The sequence below is a fragment of the Myotis daubentonii genome, chromosome 1 (assembly GCF_963259705.1).
Source record: "Myotis daubentonii chromosome 1, mMyoDau2.1, whole genome shotgun sequence".
Taxonomy (NCBI): Eukaryota; Metazoa; Chordata; class Mammalia; order Chiroptera; family Vespertilionidae; genus Myotis; species Myotis daubentonii.
In genome coordinates this window covers 224843374-224869806 of record NC_081840.1, presented here as the reverse complement: position 1 = coordinate 224869806, position 26433 = coordinate 224843374, and the positions used below count along the sequence as shown (strand labels likewise).

At 43.4% G+C, this 26433-nt stretch overlaps 2 protein-coding genes across 24 annotated transcripts in view; both read right to left on the bottom strand.

The window, feature by feature from the left end:
- The window catches only part of LOC132220886 (ligand-dependent nuclear receptor corepressor-like protein), a 151306-nt gene that overhangs the window by 82598 nt on the left and 42275 nt on the right, over window positions 1–26433 (bottom strand). For 15 of the 23 annotated variants that reach the window (XM_059674582.1, XM_059674590.1, XM_059674617.1 and 12 more), the window contains exon 2: window positions 7126–7191. The exons of 3 other annotated variants lie outside the window; for them this stretch is intronic. In XM_059674582.1, the coding sequence (XP_059530565.1) occupies window positions 7126–7191 (66 nt within the window). Of the gene's footprint in view, window positions 1–3056; window positions 3117–7125; window positions 7192–26433 lie in introns of all 23 variants that reach the window. 5 more of the 23 variants (XM_059674565.1, XM_059674557.1, XM_059674548.1 and 2 more) reach the window with 1 other exon arrangement.
- Window positions 12906–15388, bottom strand: LOC132220880 (CTP synthase 1-like). The gene has a single exon (XM_059674537.1). The coding sequence runs from the start codon at window positions 15183–15185 to the stop codon at window positions 13785–13787; it is 1401 nt and encodes a 466-aa protein (XP_059530520.1). The 5' UTR covers window positions 15186–15388; the 3' UTR covers window positions 12906–13784.

Genomic DNA, 26433 nt, shown 5'->3' with positions numbered 1-26433 from the left:
GAATAAAGGAAAGATAACTGTGTTTGAAGTCTATGAAAATCTAGGACTTGAACTTACTAGCTGTAACTAGTCAAGCCATAAAGTTTGTGTTTTTTAAAATTTCCACACCTATAAAATAAGGATCCCACCATTACTTAACTTATTTGTGGATCAAATGAAAAAAAAAAAGTGAAATAATAATTATAAACTACAAACATCATGCAAAAGCTATTAGCAAGGTAGAATTACCAGTCTATTTTAACTCCTGTGCTAACACACCTATATTTAATAAGGTTAGTTTGCAGAAGGCAGATAATTTTAATTTAATATCCACTTAAGATATTAAACACGCCTTTGTAAACAACCTGAAAAATCAAAAAGTTTATGCAATCTATACAATTATAAACCCAGAAGTGTAGTTATATATATTTATAACTTTTTTCAACCTTTCACTCTGTCACTGGAACAGAATCATACATTCACACTCTTGAATGCAGGATCATGCAGTGTCTTACTAGGGAGCCAGAGCTCTCTGACCAATGGGATGAATACGGAGAAGTGACAGTATCCAATTCTAAACTGAGGAATAAAAATGCATGGTAAGTTCATCCAGTTCTCCTGAGCTTCCACCATCCAACATGTGAAGAACTTGCTTCATATAATCATTACTCCTTCAGTCTGTGACCTAGAGTCATGAGGTGATGTGATCCCCATCCACAGCCTAGAGTTCAGTGACTCTGATCACGCATAAGCATGAAACAGATTTTGAAGCTGTTTGTTATGCAACATTAGTGTAGCAAAAACTTGACTCATATGTTAAGCAGAAGGTAATTTTGATAGATCAATGAAATCTAAAGTGCTTTTTTATTATAACTACATAAATAGCAAATATGAAAGCAATCTAGCATTGTGATTTTTGAAAAATAGGTGGTAGGCTAGGGAAGGGGTATATCTGAAAAATAATTTTAAGGTTTCATGAAGTTTCAGTGATAAAATATGTTGATTCAAAGGATAACTGGATTAATTAAAACCATTATCAGTTGTAAAATAAAATTGGGCATGCTGAGATTATCCTCATTTATTTCAGAAGTCCTTCAAGGAAATGTTAATTAAAAATAAATGTCTACATAGTTAAAAAAGAGCAATGAATACTCAATGACTACATAAATGCCAGTAAATTTTGCTGGACTCAAAAGATCTATGACTTTACAAATATTTAAAAATTACTCTTTCTCCAGCAACTTTTGATTTTTGAGTCCAAATAAACAATGGTAGGATTATATAAATATATACACTATATATGAAAACAGATTTTGAAAAATCAACGATAGACCCGATTTCTCCCTCTGTACAGGTTGTCTGTTCATGTCATAAAAATTAAATAAAAACAGAACATAACCATTTTCTCTCTCACATACACTTTGACAATGAATCAGGTATCTTCTTTTAAAAAAAGTTGTCTCTCATTTTGAAAATTTTAAAACATGATTGTATATGTTCAAAAGGGTCAAATTGTGTACTTTACAGGAACAACCTTACTAATGTCATGCCCTAGCCAGTTTTCTCAGCGGATATATAGCGTTGGCCTGCAGACAGAAGGGTCCCAGGTTCGATTCCAGTCAAGGGCACATGTCCAGGTTGCGGGTTCTATCCCCAGTAGGGAGCATGCAGGAGGCAGCCAATCAATGATTCTCTCTCATCATTGATGTTTCTACCTCTCTCTCCCTTCTTCTCTGAAATCGATAAAAATATATTTTTTTAAAAGGGCAATGTCATAATGAAAACTGATAGTAAATGAATGACCATCCTTTCCACTGCGGGTAAGTACTCTTGTAGTCAGTTTTCCTCAATCATTTAACCTAACCTATCTTGGAAAGATAACAGACTTTGAAATTAGAAAACCTTGGTACTGAACCATGGGTTTTCCACATTCCAGATGTCGCCTTGGGCAAATTACTTTCTCTGAGCTTCAGTTTCCCTCTCTGTAAAATGATGATAATAATTGCAGCTTAAGGCTGTAGTATAAATTAAATAAAAAATATGCAAAACACCTAATAAGCCCTAATTAGATGTTACTTTTATTTTATTTTAAATAACACTTCTTTTGAATGTTTTTATTCTATTCAGTAGCCTTTAATCATAAGAAATAAATCTGGAATTCCCAAAGACAAAACCCAATGAAAAGTGAAAAAATAATATTGAACTAGATTTTTCATGAAGGTCATGAAAAAGTGATTACCACTATGTTGATTTTGAGGTAAGAGACTGAAGAGTGGGCAATTTTAAAATAATTTTCCAAGGGGCTGGGAGGAGGGGACTGTAAAGGGGGGGAAAATGGGAGATATCTGTAATACTATCATTAATAAAAAATATATTTAAAAAAAGAACTTAAATAATTTAGCCTGTAAAAAGATAAAATAATTTTCCATTATGAAACTACATATTAACCATATTGAAAAAACCAAAAAAGAAAAACTATTCTTAATCCCATCAGCCAGAGATAATGATTAACACTTGCAATATGTCCTTCCAATTTATCTATGCCTTTTTAAAAATTAGAAGCAACCGATTATTTGAGAAGATCAATAAAATTGGGGATAAATATCTAGCCAAAATAAGCAAGAAAAACCCCCCAGAAAATAATGGGAAATAAATGATGGGCCATCACTATTGGTCCTGTGAATATTAAAAGAATATTGTGAACAACATTAGTTGTCCACAAATTTTATAACTTTAGATGAAATGGATGAATTACTTGAAAGACACAGTTTACCAGATTTCAAACAAGAAAAAATAAAGAAGCTCAATAGGTCATTTCTATTAAAAATTTAAAATCAATAATTAATAACCTCTCAAAACAGAAAGCTCTAGCCCAGATGGTTTCTCCACAATCTGCTCCAGAAAAAGGAAGTATTTCCTCACATACTCTGATTCCATCATTACCCAAATAGCAAAACCTGTCTGAATAGATACCTCACCCAAGACGATATGCAGAGAACAAATTAAACAAATGAAAAGGCACTCAACATCATATTCCATTAGAGAATTGCAAATTAAGATAAGAAACCACTACACACCTAACAGTATGGTTAAAGTCCAATACATTGACAACATCAAATGCTGGTGAGGACGTAGAGCTAAAAGAAATGGTGGGAACGCAAAATATTATGGCCACTTTTGAAGATAGTCTGGCAGGTTCTTCCAAAGCTAACCATAGTCTTCCCAATGCCATGGTGCTCCTAGGTATTTACTCAAATGAGGTGAAAAAAAGTCCACACAAAAACCTACACACAAGTGTTTACAGCTGCTTTATTCATAACTAGAGGCCCGGTGCACAAAAATTTGTGCACTGGGGGGTGTCGGGGGGGTCCCTCAGCCCAGCCTGTGCCCTCTCGCAGTCTGGGACCCCTCGGGAGATAATGTCCTGCTGGCTTAGGCCTGCTCCTGGGTGGCAAAGGGCAGGACCAATCCCTAGGTGCAGCCCCTGGTTGGGCTCAGAGCAGGGCCGATTGGGGAGTTGGGGCGCCGCCCCATCATGCACAGAGCAGGGCGGATTGGGAGGTTACGATGCCACCCTCAGCCACGCTCAGGGTAGGGCATATTGTGGGACTGGGGCACTGCCCCGTCACACTCAAGGCAGGGTCGATGGGGAGGCTGCGGTGCCACCCCGTCACAAACAGAGCAGGAGAAATCAGGGGGTTGGGGCGCTGCACCCTGTCACCCACAGAGCAGGGTCCATCAGGGGGGTTGGGGCTCCATACCCTGTCACGCACAGAGCAGGGTCAATCAGGGGGTTGGGGAGCTGCCCCCTGTCACGCACAGAGCAGGGCCTATCAGGGGGTTGGGGAGTTCCCCCCTGTCACGCACAGAGCAGGGCCCATCAGGGGGTTGAGGAGCTCCCCCGTCACTCGCAGAGTAGGGCCGATAGGGGAGTTGGGGCACCGCCCCCTGTAACACACAGAGCAGGGCGGATCAGGGGGTTGGGGCGCCGGCACTGTCACACTCAGGGCAGGGCTGATGGGGAGGTTATTGCTCTACCCCATCACACACAGAACAGGGCCCGTGGGGTGGGGGGTGGGGCGCCACCCTCTATCACCCACAGAGCAGGGCCAATCAGGGGGTTGGGGCGCGGCCAATCAGGGGGTTGGGGCGCCGCCACTCTCACACTCAGGGCAGGGCCAATGGGGAGATTATGACTCTACCCCATCACACACAGAGCAGGGCCGATCAGGGGGTTGGGGCACCGCACCCTGTCACACAGAGAGCCGCAGGGCGATCATGGGGTTGGGGAGCTCCCCCCTATCAGGCACAGAGCAGAGCTGATCAAGGAGTTGGGGCGCCTTCCCCTGTCATGAACAGAGCAGGGCGGATAGGGAGGTTGTGGCCCCGCCCCCTATCACACACAGAGCCACAGAGCGATCATGGGGTTTGGGCGCTGCCCCATCACACTGATCCCGGTGCCGGGAGGCCTCTCGGCTCCGCTGATCCTGGTGCTGGGAGGCATATTACCCTTTTACTATATAGGATAGAGGCCTGGTGCACGGGTGGGGGCCGGCTGGTTTGCCCTGAAGGGTGTCCTGGGTCAGGGTGGGCGTCCCCATTGGGGTGCCTGGCCAGCCTGGGTGAGGGGATCATGGCTGTTTGCAGCTGGTCATACACCCTTAGGGTGGAGGTCCCCACTGGGGTGCCTGGCCAGTCTGGGTGAGGGGCTGAGGGCTATTTTCAGGCTGGTGGGTGACTGAAGCTCCCAACCGCTCCTTTTTTTCTTTTATTCTGGGCCAGCTTTAGCTCTGAGGCTTGGCTCCAGCTCTGAGGCCTCTGATGCTGAAAGCAGGTATCTGGTTTGTTTGGGTTCTATAATCGAAACACTGTTTCAACTCCAGCTCTGAGATCCCGGCTGGCTGAAAGCAGGTTTCTGGGGTTTTGTTTAGCTTCTATATTTGTAACAATGTTTCAAACTGCAAGCTCAGAGGCCGGCAGCGACAGGCGGGGAACGTTGGAGTCCTCCGTCACTGAAGCAAGCAAGCCTCATGTTCACTTCAAGCTGCCTGGCTGCCGGCCGCCATCTTGGCTGGCAGTTAATTTGCATATCGCCCTGATTAGCCAATGGGAAGGGTAGCGGACGTATGGCTAATTACCATGTTTCTCTTTTATTAGATAGGATTAGTGTAATCATATTTATGCAACTTTAATTAGAAGTCTTTTTAATTAAAAAAAAGCAACAAAGGATTTTCCTATGAAATTTGGAAAAAAGCTAGAACATTAGGGATGAGAAAGGGCAATGAAATTATGTGCCTATATAAGAGAAAAAGATTGAGTTCCAAAGCTTAGCCAATTTTATAAATACCCTACACCAAGGGGGAAAAAAAATGCACAAAAGTGAAAATCAAGTACAAAATTTTTTGGAACTAAAAAATAAATGGAATAAGATATACAGCAGTAGGGTATGAAATCAATTAATTAGTTAAATTTGTCATAATAGATCCAAAATGTAATATTGTGCAGCCATTTAGAATAATGACCAAGAACTTTATATACCCAAATGATATACTAGTGTGTACAAACATAGTAGGTACAAAAACTATATACTATATGGACAGTATATACTACTTTAATAAAACAATAAATACATACAAACATATTTTAAACTTAAATAAAAAGGTTATATGTGTGTCATGGACTAATTTTTTACTTTTGGGCTCATTTATATTTTCTAATTTCCTAAAATGAACATGTGTTATTTGTACACAAAAGAATAATCGTCAAAAAATAAAATACATGTATTTATTTCCTTAGAAAATTCTGTCCTTTGTATAATAACTAACTTCTGAAGGAACATAAATTCATACATATATTCAGAACTATATATGTAAATAAATGAAAGCAAGAGGCTAAAAATCACAAGCTGGACTTTGGGTTATCAGAACGCAATTAAGTATAATGCTGCCTTCTGAAATGAATGAAAAACAGCAGGCTGAAGAAATACCAAGCATAGGTTAAACTCTTATTTCTTAGATTTTTCCTTTATTTATAAGCTCAGAAAAAAAGACGAAACTATAGTCAGTTTTGCTTAAAACAGGTAAAAATATTTAATTCAGTATTAAGCTATGACACAGTGAGATATGTTAAAAGTTTAAAAGATAGAAGATAAAGATCTTAGCCATAAGAATGATAAAATATTGGAATGGGTATATTTTGGGATCTTGAACCCTATCGTCATGTTCTGCATGGATATCATTCATCTGACTGAAGATGGGTGGTTGGGACAAATGATCTTGTATAAACACTGTCAACTCTATGATTCATAGCTCAACCATCCTCCTCAACATTAACAAAGAATGAGCAGAAAACTTCTGACTACACCAACTATCACTGTAACCACCTCAACTCAAAAGACTTACATACATAGAGAGAAGGGCCTTTAAGCCTACTAGATAGGACTTTGGTCTTAATAGAAAGGAAGGTACCAGAGTAGGGCAGAAGGTAAAAGAGTTAACATTGAAAAGTGACAAGATACAGAAATAATTCAATCAAAATCAAACTAGAAAATCTATTCTAGCATTACCCATTTTGTAAATGAACTGTACTGTAAACTTTCACATGCCTACAAAAATGTTCTCTCCTAGTGCTCTAGGTTTCCAAGCAAGCAGTAAAACAGCTAAACTATGCTACCACAGCAATTATAATACAGATCAAAATCGTATACCAGGATTTATGCAACAACATTTGGAAGGGTGGGCTATAATAAATAGAGGAGGCTACACATAAATAGAAAACTGAACACATATGGAGGGATTTCTCAGAGTGACAATCGGAGTTCTAGAATGCCTATATCATAAGCAACAGGCAACTGAACCCTTTTAAGTCCTCTTTAAATTCCCTTTACAGGGAATGTAATGTATAAAATGACAAAAATCAAATTTTACCACTGAGCCAAAACAAACTTCATTTACAATTTTGATCAGTATACTAAATTTTTTAAACATTATAACATCATGTAATAATAGGAATCACTTTTATGTATTCATTTAAAATATTTTTAATTAAACAATAACAAATTCATGTTTAGTATAAAGTTAATGTAGAACAACCATTTCTCATCTGTTAAATGGGACAGAAGGTTAAAATTTTGAAATAAAACGTTACCTTCAAATAAACTGAGGTCTCTTCGTAGCCGTGGTCCATAAAGCCCTTCTAAAATACTCTCAAAACCTGTTATTAAAGAGAGAAAAGAATATTAACTACGAAAGAAAGCTTAATTTTACAATAACAAATAAACCATAAACTCTATAGGAATCAGCAAATTATAAACTTAACATACTATAAGGTGTCATTTTTCCTTTAGTTGAATTAATTTGAACTAGGAAATACATAACATAATAAACAGTCATATAATAACTATCAGAAATTACATGATTATAAAAAAACATTCAAATGTAAATGTTCACTACTAAAACAGGTAAACATTTTTGTCATTTAGAAATATTCCCAGGTTAAATTATTACGGGCAGATTTCTCTTGTAATAATTTTGTAGAGAGGAGAAGAATAACTAGAAAAGATGTATAATTCTGTTTATATTTGTTAACAACCTATGTTAGCTTATAAAAAGTAGCATCTTGAACCTCAATTACCAAAATGAGTAAATGAGTGCCAGTGGAGAGAAATTCTTGCTATGAAATGTATGATGGCCCCGGCCAGGTGGCTCAGTTGGTTGGAGCATCATCCAGGGCACCAAAAAGGCTGCAGTTCAATTCCAGGTTGGGACACATAACTAGGCTGTGGGTTTGATCCCTGTAGGGGCGCCTACGGGAGGCAATCAAGTGATGTTTCTCTTTCACATCGATGTTCCCCCCTCTGTGTCCTCCTCTCCCTTTTCCCCTCTCTAAAATCAACAAAGATATCCTCGGGTGAGGATTAAAAAAAAATATGAGGTATAAAATGTTAACCTACTTGTAAAAATCATGACAATAATTTCTTCATGGGTATGGACTATTTAAAAAAATTATTGAAAATCTTGTCAAGTTAAAAACTTCGTTCACGAACTTACATAGTGTCCTACTTTCTGGATATACTAATTTTAAGATTTTGCAACTTTCTTTTTGAAATCTGTATTATATTAAATTTTAAGCAGTTTTTTGATAAACTACAAGGCATCCAAAGGAAAATGACCAGAATGGCAAAATAACTGGGAAATTAAGAAAAGGAACTACTTAAAGAACGCTTAAATTAGGGAGGGAAAATATTAAAGGTAGAATGATAGATCTGAAAAATGAAAGATAAAGGGTATTTTCTCAGTGATATTCCTAAATTGTAAAAATGCAGAAATACTACTCTAGAAACGTTCCATAAATCATGCTTTAAAAAGACATGTTAACATCTCTATAATCAAGATGCATATTCAAGTCAATGATGTGTCATAGTAAAAAAAAAAAAGTGACATTTTTTCACATAGAACAAGAATAAATGATGCATCTTATCCTATGTAAAAAGAGAAACATGGTAATTGGCGTACGACCACTACCCTTCCCATTGGCTAATCAGGGCGATATGCAAATTAACTGCCAGTCAAGATGGCGGCCGGCAGCCAGGCAGCTAGAAACTAACATGAGGCTTGCTTGCTTCAGTGACGGAGGACTCCAATGTTCCCCGCCTACCGCTGCAGGCCTCTGAGCTGCAACTCTAAGGAACTATGTAACAAATATAGAAGCTAAACAAAACCCCAGAAACCTGCTTTAGTCCGCCGAGCTTCAGCCAGCAGGACCACAACATTGTAAGCAAAGGCCAGAAACCTACTTTCAGCAGCGGAGGCCTAAGAGCTAGAGCCTCAGAGCTAAAGCTGGCCCAGAATAAAAAAAGAAAAAAGAAAAAAAGGAGCGGTTGGGAGCTTCAGTTACCCCCAGCCTGAAAACAGCCCTCAGCCCCTCACCCAGACTGGCCAGGCATCCCAGTGGGGACCCCCACCCTAGAGGGTGTGTGACCAGCTGCAAACAGCCATCATCCCCTCACCCAGGCTGGCCAGGCACCCCAGTGGGGACCCTCACCCTGAAGGATGTGTGACCAGCTACAAACAAGCATCATCCCCTCACCCAGGCTGGCCAGGTACCCCAGTGGGGAGCCCCACCCTGACCCAGGACACCCTTCAGGGCAAACCAGCCAGCCCCCACCTGTGCACCAGGCCTCTATCCTATATAGTAAAAGGGTAATATGCCTCCCAGCACCGGGATCAGCGTGACAGGGGGCAGCGCCCAAACCCCATGATCGCCCTGTGGCTCTGTGTGTGTCAGGGGGCGGGGCCACAACCTCCCTATCTGCCCTGCTCTGTTTGTGACAAGGGAAGGTGCCCCAACCCCCTGATCAGCCCTGCTCTGTGCCTGATAGGGGGGAGCTCCCCAACCCCCTTATCACCCTGCAGCTCTGTGTGTGACAGGGTGCGGCGCCCCAAACCGCCCCCTCCCCCCCCGCCACGGGCCCTGCTCTGTGTGTGACGGGGTAGAGCCATAACCTCCCCATTGGCCCTGCCCTGAGTGTGAGAGTGGCGGCACCCCAACCCCCTGATCGGCCCTGCTCTGTGGGTGATAGAGGGCAGCCCTCCAATCCCCTGATGGGCCCTGCTCTGTGAGTGACAGAGGGCAGTGCCCCAACCCCGATTGGCCCTGCTCTGTGTGTGACAGGGGGTGGCGCTGCAACCTCCCCATCGACCCTGCCTTGAGTTTGACAGGGGATGATGCCCCAACCCCCCAATCGCCCCTACCCTGAGCGTGACCGAGGGTGGCATCACAACCTCCCGATTGCCCTGCTCTGTGCATGACAGGTGGCGGCGCCCCAACTCCGCAATCGGCCCTGCTCTGAGCCCGACCAGGGGCTGCACCTAGGGATTGGGCCTGCCCTCTGCCACCCGGGAGCAGGCCTAAGCCAGCAGGTCGTTATCTCCCGAGGGGTACCAACTGCGAGAGGGCACAGGCTGGGCTGAGGGACCCTCCTCATCCCCGAGTGCACAAATTTTTGTGCACCGGGCCTCTAGTCCTATATAATAAAAGGCTAATATGCAAATAGACCAAATGGCGAAACCACCAGTCCCTATGACACGCATTGACCACCAGGGGGCACGTGCAGAACATGTGGGCGTCACCTGCAGCGGGATGTTGGAGCAGGTGTGTGTGGGCGCCAGACCAAGGCAGAGGGTGAGCCTCTGGTGGTTATTGAAAATTCTTTAGTCCCATGCTCCGTGGTCTCGCCTGGTGCTTGTACCCACGACTGGTGCCAGAGCTGACACTCAGAACCACCACCGGCGCCCAGCACTGGCCTGGATCACTCGGTGCCATCAGCGGGAGTGGCAGCTGCCGGCACCAATTGCCCCTCAGGGCTTCTCCACCTCCCCCTGCTCCTGAGGGGAGATTGGGGTTGGCAGCTGCCCCTCCCACCTGCTGCTGGCAATGGCCCTGCTTCCATCTGCTGCTGGTGCTGGAGCCACCGCTCATACCACTGCCAGCGCCGGCCCCGCTTGCACCCGCAGCTGGAGCCGCTGCTCGCACCTACTGCTGGTGCCTAGCGCTGGTCCGGATTGCTTAACATCATCAGCAGGTGTGAGCAGCGGCTGCCAGCCGCGATCGCCCCTGAGGGCTTTTCCACCTCCCTCTGCTCCTGAGGGGTGATCAGGGCAGCAGCTGCCATTCGCACCTACTGCTGGCGCCGGCCCCAATTGCTTAGTACCTTCAGCAGGTATGACCAGGGCCAGTGCCATCAGCATGTGGGAGTGGTGGCGGCGTGAGCGGGGCTGTAGGCAGACAAGTGACCGGGGGCCACGGCAGGAGGGGCCGGGCGGGGGCGCGAAGGATGGGCTGAGACCCGCCCCTGTGCCTACCACAGCCTCATGGTCCACAGTTCCTTTCAGGTGTATGAATTCGTGCACTGGGCCCCTAGTAACTTATGATGTCTTAGATTTGACAAAGTAGTTATGGAACTTAGGAAATATGCACTTAATAAAATCTTTGTGAAATAATTCAGTACTAGTTCTCAGGAGTGGACATTTCAGGCAGAAAAGTGAATGAACTAGAACCAGAGAGCGCTTTCAAGAACACTATCGAAAAGACTTTCCTACTGGGTAAAACCTCAGAGCGAACAAGCCCCAAATCTCTTTCTATTACTAAGATAATTTAATTCTATTTTGCTGTGATCATGGACTCCAAAAATTAACAATGCAAACAAACTATTTTAGGATGTCATCCTATTGTATATCGAACAAAATATATAGCCTCAGCCTATATAAGTTTACTAAATTGGATTTCTCATAAATTGTTGGTGGAATGCAAAATGGCACAACCATTTTAGAAAAGTTTGACAATTTCTAGTAATTTAAACATGCACTACCGCATGATCAAACAATCCCACTCCTAAATATTTACCAAACAGAAATGGAAACTACATTTACACAAACACCTATACACAAGTATTCATAGAGTTTCATTCACATTTACTCCAAACTGGAAACAATCCAATGTCCTTCAACCACTGAATGAAAAAACAAACTGGTACAATGGAATACTACATAGCAAAAGGAACAAACTACTGATACATGCAACAACATGGATATATTTCAAATGCATATTGTTAAATGAAAAAAAAACACATCAGACTCAAAGCATATACTTTATGATTTCACTTATTATTCTCTGGGAAAAGCAAAACTACAGAGTCAGAGCAGACCAATGGTTGCTAGTGCCATGTTACCTAGGTAAGGAAATAACTATGAAGAATCACAAAACAACTTTTAGGGATAATGGAACTGTTTCATATCTTGTTTATTGAGAAGTTGGTTATCCAATTGTGTTTGTGTGTCAAAACTCATAGAACTGTATTCTGTAAATTATATGTTAATAAACCTTGCTAAATTTTTTTTTTAAAGAAAAGGCATAACAGTTTCTGCAGCAGAGAAAGGTGAAGGTCAGTAGATGACTTGATGGGTTCATCCTTAAAAAACAAACAAGCAAACTAAAGTCAATCATGAATAATGGTCAGGGTTTAGAGTAAAGATGGAAGACTAAAACTCAGGTGTCAAAGTCATCAGTAAATTTAATAGGGAAAGGGAATTAGACATATGAAAACATGCTAAAAGTCACTAATCGTCCGAGAGATGCAAATCAAAATGACAATGCAGTCCCATCTCACACCTGTCAGAATGGCTATCATCAACAAATCAACAAATGACAAGTGCTGGCAAGGATGTGGAGAAAAAGGATCCCTTGTGCACTGCTGGTGGGAATGCAGACTGGTGCAGCCACTGTGGAGAACAGTATGGAGTTTCCTCAAAAAAACTAAAAATGGAACTCCCATTTGACCCAGTAATTCCACTTCTAGGAATATATCCCAAGAAACTAGAAATAGCAATCTGAAAGGATATATGCACCCCTATGTTCATATACACATAATTTACCATAGCTAAGATTTGGAAACAGCCTAAGTGCCCATCAGCAGATGAATGAATTAAAAACTGTGGTACATCTACACAATGGAATGCTACGCTGTTGTGAAAAAGAAGGCATTCTTACCATTTGCAACAGCATGGATGGAACTGGAGAGTGTTATGCTAAGTGAAATAAGCCAGTCAGAGAAAGATAAATATCACATGATTTCACTCATTTGTGGAATACAATGAACAACATAAACTGATGAACAAAAACAGATCCAGAGACAGAGAATCATCGATCAGACTGTCAAACCTCAGAGGGAAGGTAGGGGAGGGCAGAGAGGGGGAGAGATCAACCAAAGGACTTGTATGCATGCATATAAGCCTAACCAATGGACACAGACACCAGGCGGGTGAGGGCATGAGTGGGGTGGGGTGGGGGGACAATGGGAGGATAAGGACCCGTATGTAGGTCCCAGCAGTCGGATCCTGAGAACCACTACAGTACAGGAAACTGGGATCTTTTTTTTTTTTCTTGTTCCGCATTATTTATTTCTTAAGTTAGAGTTTACACCAAGTCCAGCCAGAATATAAGGGGCACACAGCTGTGCCCATTGTTACGTCATGTAAAGAAAATAGATTTTCATATTGCCTTTCAACTGCAGTAACACCATCCCGAAGGAAGAAGTCCCTCAAGCAAAGCTGTTGATATGTGAGAGGGTCTTAGAGGCTCTGTTCTTTTTTGAGTGACCCCTTGATGCAAGGAGCGCTTCCCAGCCCCAGGAGACGCCCAGCCAGAGGACAGGGATTCTCAAATCACGCTGCAGAGAGACCAGACTTCCTGCCGTTCATGTGACATCAAACTGTCCCTTGGACAGCGAGTCCCAGCCACAGTTGGCACTGAGAGTCCCCAGGCGGGGCAGTGCCAAGGCTTCGTTTCTAGTTTCACTGCTCTTGGCAGCACCTGCAGGTCACCAGCACCAAGGGTGTAAGCATTAGCTAAAGTTACCCTCCGGGCGCACCAAGCGCATGTGGCACTCTTGAGAATGGTCTAGGCCTCCCCGGGGAAGCGAGGGGCCACACACGCAAATCCACAGCGACGCAGGTGGCTGCAGAAACGAGGCGCTTGGTGGGCACTCCAGCCGCCCTGTCACCACTCCTGCCCGGATGTCCCGCCTCCCGTCTGAGGCTGGGGCTGAAAAGGAGAGTGTCAACACCAGGCAGCCACCGTGCAGGAGCCGATACACATGATGGGACATGCAGGTCACAGTCTTCCCAATACCCTTCCCCATAATAAAATATTATTAATAAAAACATAATTTAAAGGAAGTGTCAAAAGCCGAGTGTAAAATCAAGCTGTAAACTCCCGAAGTCTGAAGGCTCTCTTGAAGAACCACCCCATCAGTCATGATTTATGGATGGAAACTTCAATTCGGTGATCTCGGAGTCAGGGGAGCTGCTTCCGCTTCTGTCACTGTAGGTGTCCCTGGGCGAAAGCCTGCAGCCCTTCTGGAGGTAATGCGGGAGCCGCCCCACGGAGGCCAGGAGGAGGCCAAAGTACGGCGGGGACGGCTTGATGGGTCTGGACAGGAACTCAGGGTGGTACTGAATGCCAACAAAAAAGGGATGATCTTCCAACTCCACAATTTCCATTCTCTCGCCTCCAACATCTTGGCCAACAAACTTTAAGCCTTGCTCCTCCAAACACTTTTTCAAGACTGGATTCACCTCAAATCTGTGGCGGTGCCTCTCTTCCAAGTAATCTGAATCTCCGTAGAGTTTCCTCATGACGGAGTTCTTGGTCTGAAACAGGGTTCTCCTCTTGCCCAGCCGCATGGTGCCGCCCATCTGCCCAGGATTGTGCTCTGGCATGTCTATGACCACAGGATGACTGGTATTGGGGTTAAACTCTGTAGAATTGGCATCTTGCCATCCCAGCACATTTCTTGAAAATTCAACCACTGCCAACTGCATTCCTAAGCACACGCCCAGAAAAGGCTTCTTCTGCTTCCGAGCCCAGGAGATAGCTTGGATTTTCCCTTCCGTCCCTCGAACACCAAATCCCCCTGGAACCAGCACTCCGTGAGCGCTGCAGAGCTTCTGCCAGGCCTCGTGGTAGCGCACAGGCTCCTCCTGCAAGGTGCTCGGCTCCAAGTCCGTGGAATCGATGTACTTGATGTCCAACTTGTGGTTGATGGCCAGTGCAGAATGCTCCAGGGCTTTAATGACAGAGGTGTAGGAGTCTGAGAACTTAGTGTACTTGCCCACAAGGGCAATAGAGCAGGTCTCCAGCAAGCGGTCGTAACTGTCAGCCATCTCTTTCCACTTCATCAGCATTCTTCGTGGCTGCCTCTCGATAGGAAGGTCAAGTCTTCGAAGAAAATAATCTACAACCCCCTGCTCCTCTAATAACAAGGGGACTCGGTAGATGGACGAGACATCGTGGACACAGATCACCTGTTCAGGTTCAACATGGCAGAACATAGATATTTTCTCTTTCACTGATGTATAGAGAGGATTTGCACACCTGCACACAACCAGATCTGGAGAAAGCCCAAGGCCTCTGAGTTCCCGAACACTATTCTGGGTGGGTTTAGTCTTCTGTTCCCCTGTTGAACTTGGCTGAGGAACTAGGCTGACGTGAATACTACAAAAGTTCTCTTTTTTGACCTTGAATTGGAACTGACGGAAGGCCTCAATAAATGGCATGCTTTCTGTATCTCCCACTGTTCCACCGAGCTCGATAACACACACTTGAGGTTCCAAGCCATCTTCATCCACAGGTATTAATGCCTGTCTCATTACCCACTCCTGGATTGCATCTGTGATGTGGGGACAACTTGGACGGTTTTCCCCAGGTAATCCCCTTTGCGCTCCTTGTTAATGACGTATTGGTATATCTTCCCGGTGGTCAGATTGTTAACCTTCGTGAGGCGGATGTCAAGGAAACGCTCATAGTTACCCAGGTCAAGGTCAACTTCTCCACCATCATCCAGTACAAAAACCTCACCATTCTCCAAAAGGTAACTTCACACTCCAGTCTGTCAACAAACTCAGTCTGAATCAGATAGTTCTGAGGGCCGCTTCAGATCCTCCAGGCGGCAGAGAGCGGGGAGGGCGACGAGCGTGCTGGGCCCGGCAGTCAGTCAGGAAACTGGGATCTTAAGCCAGCCAAAGGAACACTCACTTTTTCATTTTTATTTCGTTTTTTTTTTTTAAATTTCTTTGTTATCTCTTTTTTTTTCTTTGTTTTCCTGTTTTTGTTAATTGCTTTATTTTCTACTTCTTTTCACATTATTTTTCCATCACTCTATTTTATTTTTATTTGCTATTTTATACCATTTTTGAAATAGATTTTTTTGTAAATTTACATTTTTTTTTCTCATTCTCTTTCCTCTTATCCACCCATCCCCTTTCTACTTCCTCTATACTGAACTGAGATCCTCCCCATATTCATCCAATTCTTAACCTTATCTTCTATATATAAGCTCAGCATCTACAGATTCTGCCCCCACCCTCTTTGCTGGGGGTTTGGTGTTTGTATATATTTTTTAATTATTATTATTTTGTTTGTTTATCTATTGGTTCTGTGGTGTTTATATATAATCTCCTTTTTCTTTTCTCTCATCTTTTTCGCTCTCTTCGATATCACTTACACTCTATTTTCTCGCCCCTAATTCTCTTTTCTCAGGTGGTCACTTATAGTGGGGTTATTATTGTCGTGAATACATTCGTGCTTTGGTCCCTTTGTGTTGTGTACTGTTGAGGTGAATGTTATCCTGTCTGGCCAGGTGCTAGAGAGTGAGCCTTATAACCAGAAACCTGGAGAGGAAACTCCATCCACAAATGGGTCAATAACACCCCAGACCCAACTACAGAGGCAGGAAGAAGGCGGCAGTGAGGGAGAGAGTGTGAGTCAGTGAGGGACCAAAAGAGGAGTGTGTGGTCATGTGGGATGTGTGTGTGTATGTGAGTGAGGCACAGATAGATCCCGCAGGACCTTTGGAGTCAGGCTAAACGGACTTGCCTAACTAGGCAGCCTCTGCTACCGTTGTAAGCAGCTCCGGGAGGCCGGCTCGCCCTCAGAAGCCTAGCATTTTTAAGGGGAGAGCTGCTGTAACTGGGAGCCAGGCCTCACCCCCACCCAGGGTGCCCTCAGATAACACCTGGGATTCTACAGACACCCCTGCCAGGGACCTGCTACCTCAGCTGTGGTCCCACGGTCAACGAGTCTCAGCCACCCTGGGCAGAGGCTCCTATGAGTTCTGAAGCGTGCTCCCCTCTGACCGGCCCAATGCCTTAGCCCGGGGCACTGAAACCACACAAGCAGCAGACACATGAGCAGTCCACTCCTGTCCGAGGAGCAGCAGCCCTGTGAGCAGCCTGCCCCAGGCCTAAGAACAGAAGCCTTATGTGGCCTGCCCCTGCCAAAGAAGCAGCAGCTGTCAGCTGTGTGAGCGGCCCGCTCCCTCATCCAAGGAGCAGCAACCACGTGAGCAGCCTGTCCCGTCTGAGGAGCAGCAGCCGCACTAGCAGCCTGCCCACGATTGAGGAGCAGCAGCCCCACACAGCCCGCCTCCATCTGAGGAGCAGCAGCTGCGCAGCTCACATCCTCCTCCTGTCTGAGGAGCAGTAGGTGTGCGAGAAACCTGCCCCCATCCAGGGAGCAGCAGCTGCACGAACAGCATGCCCCCATACGAGGAGCAGCAGTGGTGTGAGCAGCCCATACCCATACAAGGAATAGCAGCACTGTGAGCAGCCCACTCCCATTCAAGGAGCAGTAGCTGCCCGAGCAGCCTGCCCCAGTCCGAGGAGCAGCAGCCACACGAGCAGACCACCCACGTCCGAGGAGCGGCAGCCCTGCATAGTCCACACTGGTCTGAGGAGCAGCAGACACACGCAGCCTGCACCTGTCCGACAAGCAGCACCTGGGTAAGCGGCCTGCCCCCATCCAAGGAGCAGCAGATACACGTGCAGCTCGCTCCTGCCCAAAGAGAAGCAGCCACACAAGCAGCCCATCCTCCGTCTGAGGGCAGCAGCCAAGCAAGCATATAGCCCCCGTATGAGGAGCGGCAGCTGCACATGCAGCTCACTCCGGCCCCGAGGAGCAGCAGCTGCCCGAGCAGCTCGCCCCTGTCCGAGGAGCAGCAGCCACACGAGCAGACCGACCGACCACCATATCTGAGGAGCTGCAGCCCTGCACAGCCCACATTGGTCCAAGGAGCAGCAGCCAAACCCAGTCTGCACCTGTCCAACAAGCAGCAGCTGGGTGAGAATCCCACCCCCATACGAGGAGCAGCAGCCACACAAGCAGCACGTCCCCCATCTGAGGAGCAGCAGCTGCGCAAGTAGCCCGCACCCGTACAAGGAGCAGTAGCCCTGTAAGCAATCTACCCCTGTCAAAAGAGCAGCAGCCTCACGAGCAGCCCACCCTATCTGAGGAACAGCAGCAGCGTGCAGCCAGCCCCGATCCAAGGAGCAGAAGCCATGTGAACAACCCGACCCCACCTGAAGAGCAGCAGCCTTGTGATCAGCCCACCCCTGTCCAAGGAACAGCAGCTGTGCAATCAGCATCACTTACCAGCCAGAGGAGACACCACTGCTGGGAACAGCACCCACCAGAGGAGCTGCTGCCAAATGAGGAGCAGCCACTACAACAACCATGTGAGGAGCAACTGCAGCCCGAGGAACCACTGCCACCCAAGGAGCAGCCCCTGCACCACTCGACATCTAGATCAATCAGTGCGACCAAAAATGGGTAGACAAAGAAACCCCAAAAGGAAAGAAAATGAGGAATTGCCAGAAAAGCAGCTTAGTGAAACAGAGGCATGCAATATGTCAGAAAAAGAATTCAGAATAAGTGTCCTAGAGTGCACAAACCGGAAGGAGGAAAAAATCAACTACTTCTGTAAGAATCAAGACGAAATGGATGAAAAAAATCAATAAATTATGTAAGAATCAAGAAGAAATGAAGAGCGATATAGCTGCAATAAAAAACACCATGGAAAGTTTCAACAGTAGACTAGGAGAAGCAGAGGACCGAATTAGCGAATTAGCAGACCGGGAAGCAAAACACACCCAAACTGAACTGCAATTGGAGAAAAAAATTAAAAGACAGGAGGAGAGCCTAAGGGAGCTATGGGACAACATGAAACGAAGCAACATACGAATAATAGGGGTGCTACAACAACAAGAAGAGGAGCAAGGGTTAGAAAACCTATTTGAAGAAATAATGTTAGAAAACATCCCTCAGGTGGGAAGAAAAAAGTCACACAAGCACACAGAGTCCCAAACAAGATGAACCCAAAAAGACCCACACCAAGACATCATAATTACCATGGCAAATGTTCAGGACAAAGAGAGAATCTTAAAGGCTGCCAGAGAGAGACAGAAAGTTACATACAAGGGATCTCCCATTAGATTATCAAATGATTTCTCAACAGAAACACATCAGGCCAGAAAAGAATGGATGGAAATTTACAAAGTGATGCAAAGTAAGGGACTGAATCCAAGAATACTCTACCCAGCAAGGCTATCATTCAAAATTGAAGGGGAAATAAGAAGCTTCACAGATGAAAAATGGCTAAGGGAGTTTACCACCAACAAGCCAGCAGTGCAAGGAATGCTAAAGGGACTGGTGTAAAAAGAAGAAATAAAAAGCTAAGAAAGAAAACAGGCACAAAAAATAAAAATGGCTACAAATAAGTACCTTTCAATAATAACTTCTTTTTTATTAAATATATTTTATTGATTTTTTACAGAGAGGAAGGGAGAGGGATAAAGAGTTAGAAACATCGATGAGAGAGAAACATCGATCAGCTACCTCCTGCACAGTCCCTACTGGGGATGTGCCCGCAACCAAGATACATGCCCTTGACCGGAATCAAACCTGGGACCCTTGAGTCCGCAGGCTGACACTCTATTCACTGAGCCAAACCGGTTAGGGCTCAATAATAACTTTAAACGTAAATGGACTAAATGCTCCAATCAAAAGACATCGAGTGGCTGAATGGATAAAAAAAACATGACCCATATATTTGCTGTCTACAAGAGACCCACCTCAGAATAAGGAACTAACACAGACTGAAAGTGAAGGGTTGGAAAAATATCTTTCAGGCAAATGGAAGTGAAAAGAAAGCTGGGGTAGCAATACTTATATCAGACAAAATAGACCTCAAAGTGAAGGCCATAACAAGAGATAAGGAAGGCCACTTCATAATATTAAAGGGAATGATACAAGAGGATATAACCCTGATAAACATATATGCATCCAATGCAGGAGCACCCAAATACATAAAAAAACTCCTGGAAGATATCAAGGGAGAGATCGACAACAATACAATCATAGTAGGGGACTTTAATACACCACTGACATCACTGGATAAATCCTCTAGACAAACAATCAGCAAAGAAACAGCAATCCTAAATGACTCACTAGATCAGATGGACTTAATTGACATCTTCAAAACATTTCACCCCGAAGCCATGGAATATAAGTTCTTCTCAAGTGCACATGGGACATTTTCAAAAATAGACCACATATTGGGTCACAAGCAAAGTCTCCCCACATTCAAGAAGATTGAAATCATACCAAGCATCTTCTAACTCCACAATGGCATAATATTAGAAATAAACTACAATAAAAACAATCCAAAACACTCAAGCACTTGGAAGCTGAATAGAAAGTTATTAAATATTGATTGCATTACCAATGAGATCAAAGAAGAAATTAAAAACATCCTGGAAACTAATGACAATGAAAACACAACAATCCAAAACCTAGGGACACAATGAAAGCAGTCCTGATAGCGTAGTGTATAGCTCTACAGGCCTACCTCAAAAAACAAGAAAAATGGTAGTAAATCATCTAACTCTACAACTCAAAGAATTAGAAAGAGAGCAACAAGAAAACCCCAGAGTGAGCAGAAGGAAGGAGATAATAAGGATTAGAGCAAAAATAAATGACATAGTGGCCAAAAAGAGAATACATAAGATCAATGAAACCAAGAGCTGGTTCTTTGACAGGATAAACAAGATTGATGAACCTCTAGCCAGGCTCACCAAGAAGCAAAGAGAGAGGACCCAAATAAACAAAATCAGAAATGATAGCGGTGAAATAACAATAGACCCCACAGAAATACAAATGATTGTTAAAAAATACTATGAACAACTCTACCCCAACAAACTAGACAACCTGGATGAAATGGACATATTCCTAGAAAAATACAACCTTCCAAAACTCAATCAGGAAGAATTTAAAAATCCCAATAGTCCAATAACTATGGAAGAATTGAAGCAGTCATCAAAAAGCTTCCAGCAAACAAAAGCCCAGGACCAGACGGCTTCACAAGGGAGTTTTACCAAACATTCAAGGAAGAACAAAAACCTATCCTCCTCAGACTATTCCAAAAAATTCAAGAGGAAGGAACACTTCCAAGCTCATTGTATGAAACCAGCATCACCCTAATAACAAAACCAGATAAAGACAACAGAATGAAAGAGAATTACAGGCCAATATCCCCCATGAACATAGATACCAAAATCTTCAACAAAATCTTAGCAAATTGGATCCAGCAGTACATCAGAAAGATCATACACAATGACCAAGTAGGATTTATCCCAGGGAATCAAGGACGGTACAATATCCGCAAATCAATAAATGTGATACATCACATAAACAAATTGAGAGAGAAAAAACCACATAGTCATATCAATTGATGCAGAAAAAGCATTTCACAAAAATCCAACATCCATTTTTGATAAAAACTCTCAGCAAGGTGGGAATAGAAGGATCATACCTCAACATAATAAAAGCCATATATGACAAACCCACAGCCAACATCATACTCAATGGACAAAAACTAACACCATTTCCTTTAAGAACAGGAACAAGACAGGGATGCCCACTCTCACCACTACTGCTCGACATAATACTAGAAGTAGTAGCCATTGCGATTACACAAAAAGAAGAAATAAAAGGCATTTAAATTGGAAAAGAAGTAGTAAAACTGGCTTTATTTGCAGATGACATGATATTGTACATAAAAAACCCTAAAGACTCCATCAAAATACTTTTAGACTTACTAATGAATTTGGCAATGTAGCAGGATACAAAATTAACGCCAAGAAATCTATGGCATTTCTATACAGCAATAGTGAAGTTACAGAAAGAGAGACTAAAAAAGCAATCCCATTTACCATCACAACAAAAAAATTAAGATACCTAGGAATAAACTTAACTAAAGAGGTAAAAGACCTCTACTCAGAAAACTACAGGACATTGGAAAAAGAGATAGAGGAAGACATAAACAGATGGAAGAACATACCGTGTTCATGGATTGGTAGAATCAACATCATTAAAATGTCCATACTGCCCAAAGCAATCTATAAATTCAACGCACTTCCCATTAAAATACCAATGGCATATTTCACAGACCTAGAACGAACTCTCCAAAAATTCATCTGGAATAAAAAAAGACCTCGAATAGCTGCAGTGATCCTGAGAAAGAAGAACAAAGTAGGTGGGATCACAATACCAGATATCAAGCTGTATTACAAAGCCACTGTTCTCAAAACTGCCTGGTACTGACACAAGAACACACATATAGATCAATGGAATAGAATAGAGAACCCAGAAATCGACCCGAACCAATATGCTCAATTAATATTTGACAAAGGAGGCAAGAACATACAATGGAGTCAAGACAGTCTCTTCAATAAATGGTGTTGGGAAAACTGGACAGATACATGCAAAAAAATGAAACTAGAGCACCAACTCACACCATACACAAAAATAAACTCGCAATAGAAAAAGGACTTAAACGTAAGACGGGAAACCATAAAAATATTAGAGGAATCCAAAGGCAACAAAATCTCAGACATATGCTGAAGCAATTTCTTCACCGATACTGCTCCTAGGGCACTGGAAACTAAAGAGAAAATGAACAAATGGGACTACATGAAAATAAAAAGCTTCTGCACAGCAAAAGAAAACATCAACAAAACAACAAGAAAGCCCACTGCATGGGAGAACATATTTGCCCATGTTATCACCGATAAGGGTTTAATCTCCAACATTTATAGGGAACTCATATAACTTAACAAAAGGAAGATAAACAATCCAATCAAAAAATGGGCAAAGGACCTAAATAGACACTTTTCAAAAGAGGACTCAGAAAGCCAAGAGACATATGAAAACATGCTCAAAGTCACTAATCATCTGAGAGATGCAAATCCAAACAACAATGAGGAATCATCTCACATCTGTCAGAATGGCAATCATCAACAAATGACAAGTGCTGGCAAGGATGAAGAGAAAAGGGAACACTCGTGCACTGCTGGTGGGAATGCAGACTAGTGCAGTAGGTCTTTTTTTATTCCAGATGAATTTTTGGAGAGTTCGTTCTAGGTCTGTGAAATATGCCATTGGTATTTTAATGGGAAGTGCGTTGAATTTATAGATTGCTTTGGGCAGTATGAACATTTTAATGATGTTGATTCTACTATGGAAGACAGTATGGAGTTTCCTCAAAAAGTTAAAAATGGAACTCCCATTTGACCCAGTGATCCCACTTCTAGGTATATATCCCAAGAAACCAGAAACACCAATCAGAAAGGATATATGCACCCCTATGTTCATAGCAGCACTATTTACCATAGCTAAGATTTGGAAACAGCCTAAGTGCCCATCAGTAGATGAGTGGATTAGAAAACTGTGGTACATCTACACAATGGAATACTATGCTGCTATGAAAAGGCATTTTTACCATTTACAACAGCATGGATGTAACTGGAGAGCATTATGCTAAGTGAGATAAGCCAGTCAATGAAAGAAAAATACCACATGATCTCACTCATTTTATGGATAATAAAGACCATTATAAACTGATGAACAAAAATAGATACAGAGGCAGAGCAGCATCGAACAGACTGTCAAACTACAGCGGGAAGGCTGGGGAGGGTTGGAGGGGCGGGGGGTAAGAGATCAACCAAAGGACTTGTGTGCATTCATATAAGCATAACCAATGGACACAAGACACTGGGGGGTAGGGGAGGCCGGGGGAATGTCAAGGGGGGGGGAGGAGACATATGCAATATTCTTTGTAATATTTTAAGCAATAAAACAAAATTAAAAAAAAAATTGAAAAAAAAAGAATGACCAAGAGTCCAGCCTGTGTGGCTCAGTGGTTGAGTGTCCACCTATGAGAAAAAAAACACACCCATATGTAATACCTTAATCAATAAAGGAAAAAAAGGAAAAAAATAAAACCATTTAGCCCTACTTAAGAAAGAAAGGTCATTAGCAGTCTACATGCTCATAGCATACTAAAAATTCCACAATTCTCAAAAATAAAGCTTTCTGTATCGGACAGAACAATGATTTGAAAGCAAAATCATGATACAGACTACACAGAGAAACAATTTTTTGGGAAAAATGCTTTTGAGACTAAGGATAAAAAGACAAATGTAAGGAAAATGTGATATCTAATAAATAGGGAATATGCAAATTGACTGTCATGCCATAATGGTCAAGATGGCTGCGCCCACAGGGGAGGCTGGGATTAAGTAATGCAAGATGGCTGCACACACAGTGGAGGACGAGTTCCCATAACGAGCCTTAACGAGCAATCAGCAGGGACCTGAGGCTGGGTCCTCTGCCTGGTGGGGCTTGACAGGGGACCTCAGGCTGCTCCCCTTGCCTTGGCGCCAGGCTGGGGGACCTCAGGCCACGCACCCCCGCTCCAGCACTGGGCCAGGAGATCTGATGCTGCGCCCCTCGCCTGGCAGGGCTTGACAGGGAATCTCAGGCTGTGCCCCTTGCCCAGCAGGGTTTGACGGGGGAACTCAGGATGCACCCCCCCACCGGCCCCAATTCTGGGCTGAGGCTGTGCCCCTGCCCCAGCACCAGGCCGGGGGACCTGAGGCTATGCCCCCCCCGCATGCGGGGCTTGACAGAGGACCTCAAGGCACGCCCCCGCCCGCCCGAACCGGGGGACCTCAGGCTGCACACCCAACCCCAGCGCCAGGTGGGTGACTGAGGCTGCGCACCCCTCCTGGCGGGGCTTGACAGGGGACCTCAGGTCGTGTCCCCTGGACTGGGCCAGGGGCCCTCAAGGCACGCCCTCTGGCTCGGGTGAGGGGACCTCAGGCTGCACCCCCTGCCCCATTGCCGGGGGACTTGCTGGGGAACCTGAGGCTGTGCCCCCTGCCCAGCGTACACCAGGGGACCTGAGGCTGTGCCCCCTGCCTGGCGGGGTTTGACAAGGGTGGGGCCGGCTGGGTCTGAAGATGGGTCTCGCGTGATTTTGAGGTGCTGCAGGTGTGCAGGGACTTGACTCTGGGTCCCGCAGTGTGCCCCAGACTCTGACAGGAGGATGATTTTCATATACATTTTACTAATTTTCTTTCATCTCTGACACTTCTATTATAGAGAAAGGGCTAATAGCAATATTAAAATATTTCCTCTACAATCCCCTTTTAATGTGCACAAATTTCATGTACTGGGCCACTGGTGTTCATATAAATATGAGATTTATAGAAGAGTTTATCAGATGATCTTAATCCCCTCCCTGATAAGTGAAATCAACCTCTATATGTACAAGTAGAATTAGAAAAAATACTATTTTTAAAAATGAAAGACTAAAAAAATAAATTTTGAGGTTATTCTACTTTACATAGCCTCTTTTACAACTAGTCAACCCTCTACTCTAGTAAGGTGTTCTTATCCTGTCTCAACTCTATTCCCAAAACACTCTGTTCATTCCTTTTTCTTTGCCTCTATAGGCCTCTCCTTCTTTTCCTTCTCCATTCCTTATTTTGCCTGGCTTAAAAATACGAGGTCTTCTAAGAAAGCACCTGAAATAACACCATTCCTCATTAATATCTATTTGTTTTGAAATGCCTGCTTTGAAATACTTGTGACACACAATTGAAGTATCTTAATCTCTATCAATGAAGCCTCTCCAACTCCAAGTGTGGCTAACTCAACTGAATTCAGAAATGTGGTGTTTTGGTAGTTATACCTTTCAAATTTGGATATTTGAAATCATAAATATATTGGGAAATCTATTGTTTTCATAAGCCGTAAAGTACCATTCTAATATTTGCCATCTAAGTCTATCCCATGATAGTCTCATTTAGCTGGGTAGATTAACAAACCCCCAACTAAACAAGAACAAAAAAAGATGCATATTATTAAAAGATCCTTCCAGATCTTTGACTTGGAAAATACAGTCACCAAATCTATTACAAAAATGCAAGAATTTGTCTTTTATCCCTTTCCTAGGACAAAAGACCAACCCTACCCCAAAATTTTGGTCTTCTCCAACAACAACAAAATAATCATATTTTTATTTATCTTCTCTTTGGCCCACTAATAATACAACTTTTGAAGGCCTAAACTTACGCTGAATCGAATCTCTCCTTTTCCTGGTCAAGCCAAGTAATGGTGAGATACAGGGATTAGTGGATAACTAAAAGTAGAGCAGTGGTAAAACTTGTTAATAATAAGTATCCATATTATAAACTCCAGAATAGGTTTCCATGCTAAAAATTTCTGCATTCCCCACTCTGCTTATCATAATGCTAATGATTAAAGTTGAAGTGATGGCTATAAATGAAATGCTAAATTTTTGTAATGAAAATACATTTGATGCAATGCTTTTCTAGTTAATAAATTTACCTTCAGATGGATTCTTGAGTTGCTAGAGTCAATTCTATGTTTTAAAATCTGATTAAATGTATGCAATCATCATTCAAGTAGCAAATCTGGTAACTTTGACCTACATAACTGGCTGTCTTTTCCTATAGTCACAATTATTTACTGAAGTGCTTCTTCAGTTAGTATTCAAGTGATAAATCCATTTAAATGTATCTTTACTTCTATGGTGGTGAATCTATGCACTATCCTATCTAATAAAAGAGAAACATGGTAATTGGTGTACGACGGCTACCCTTCCCATTGGCTAATCAGTGAGGTATGCAAATTAACTGCCAGCCAAAATGGCAGCCGGCAGCCAGGCAGCTTGAAACTAACATGAGGCTTGCTTGC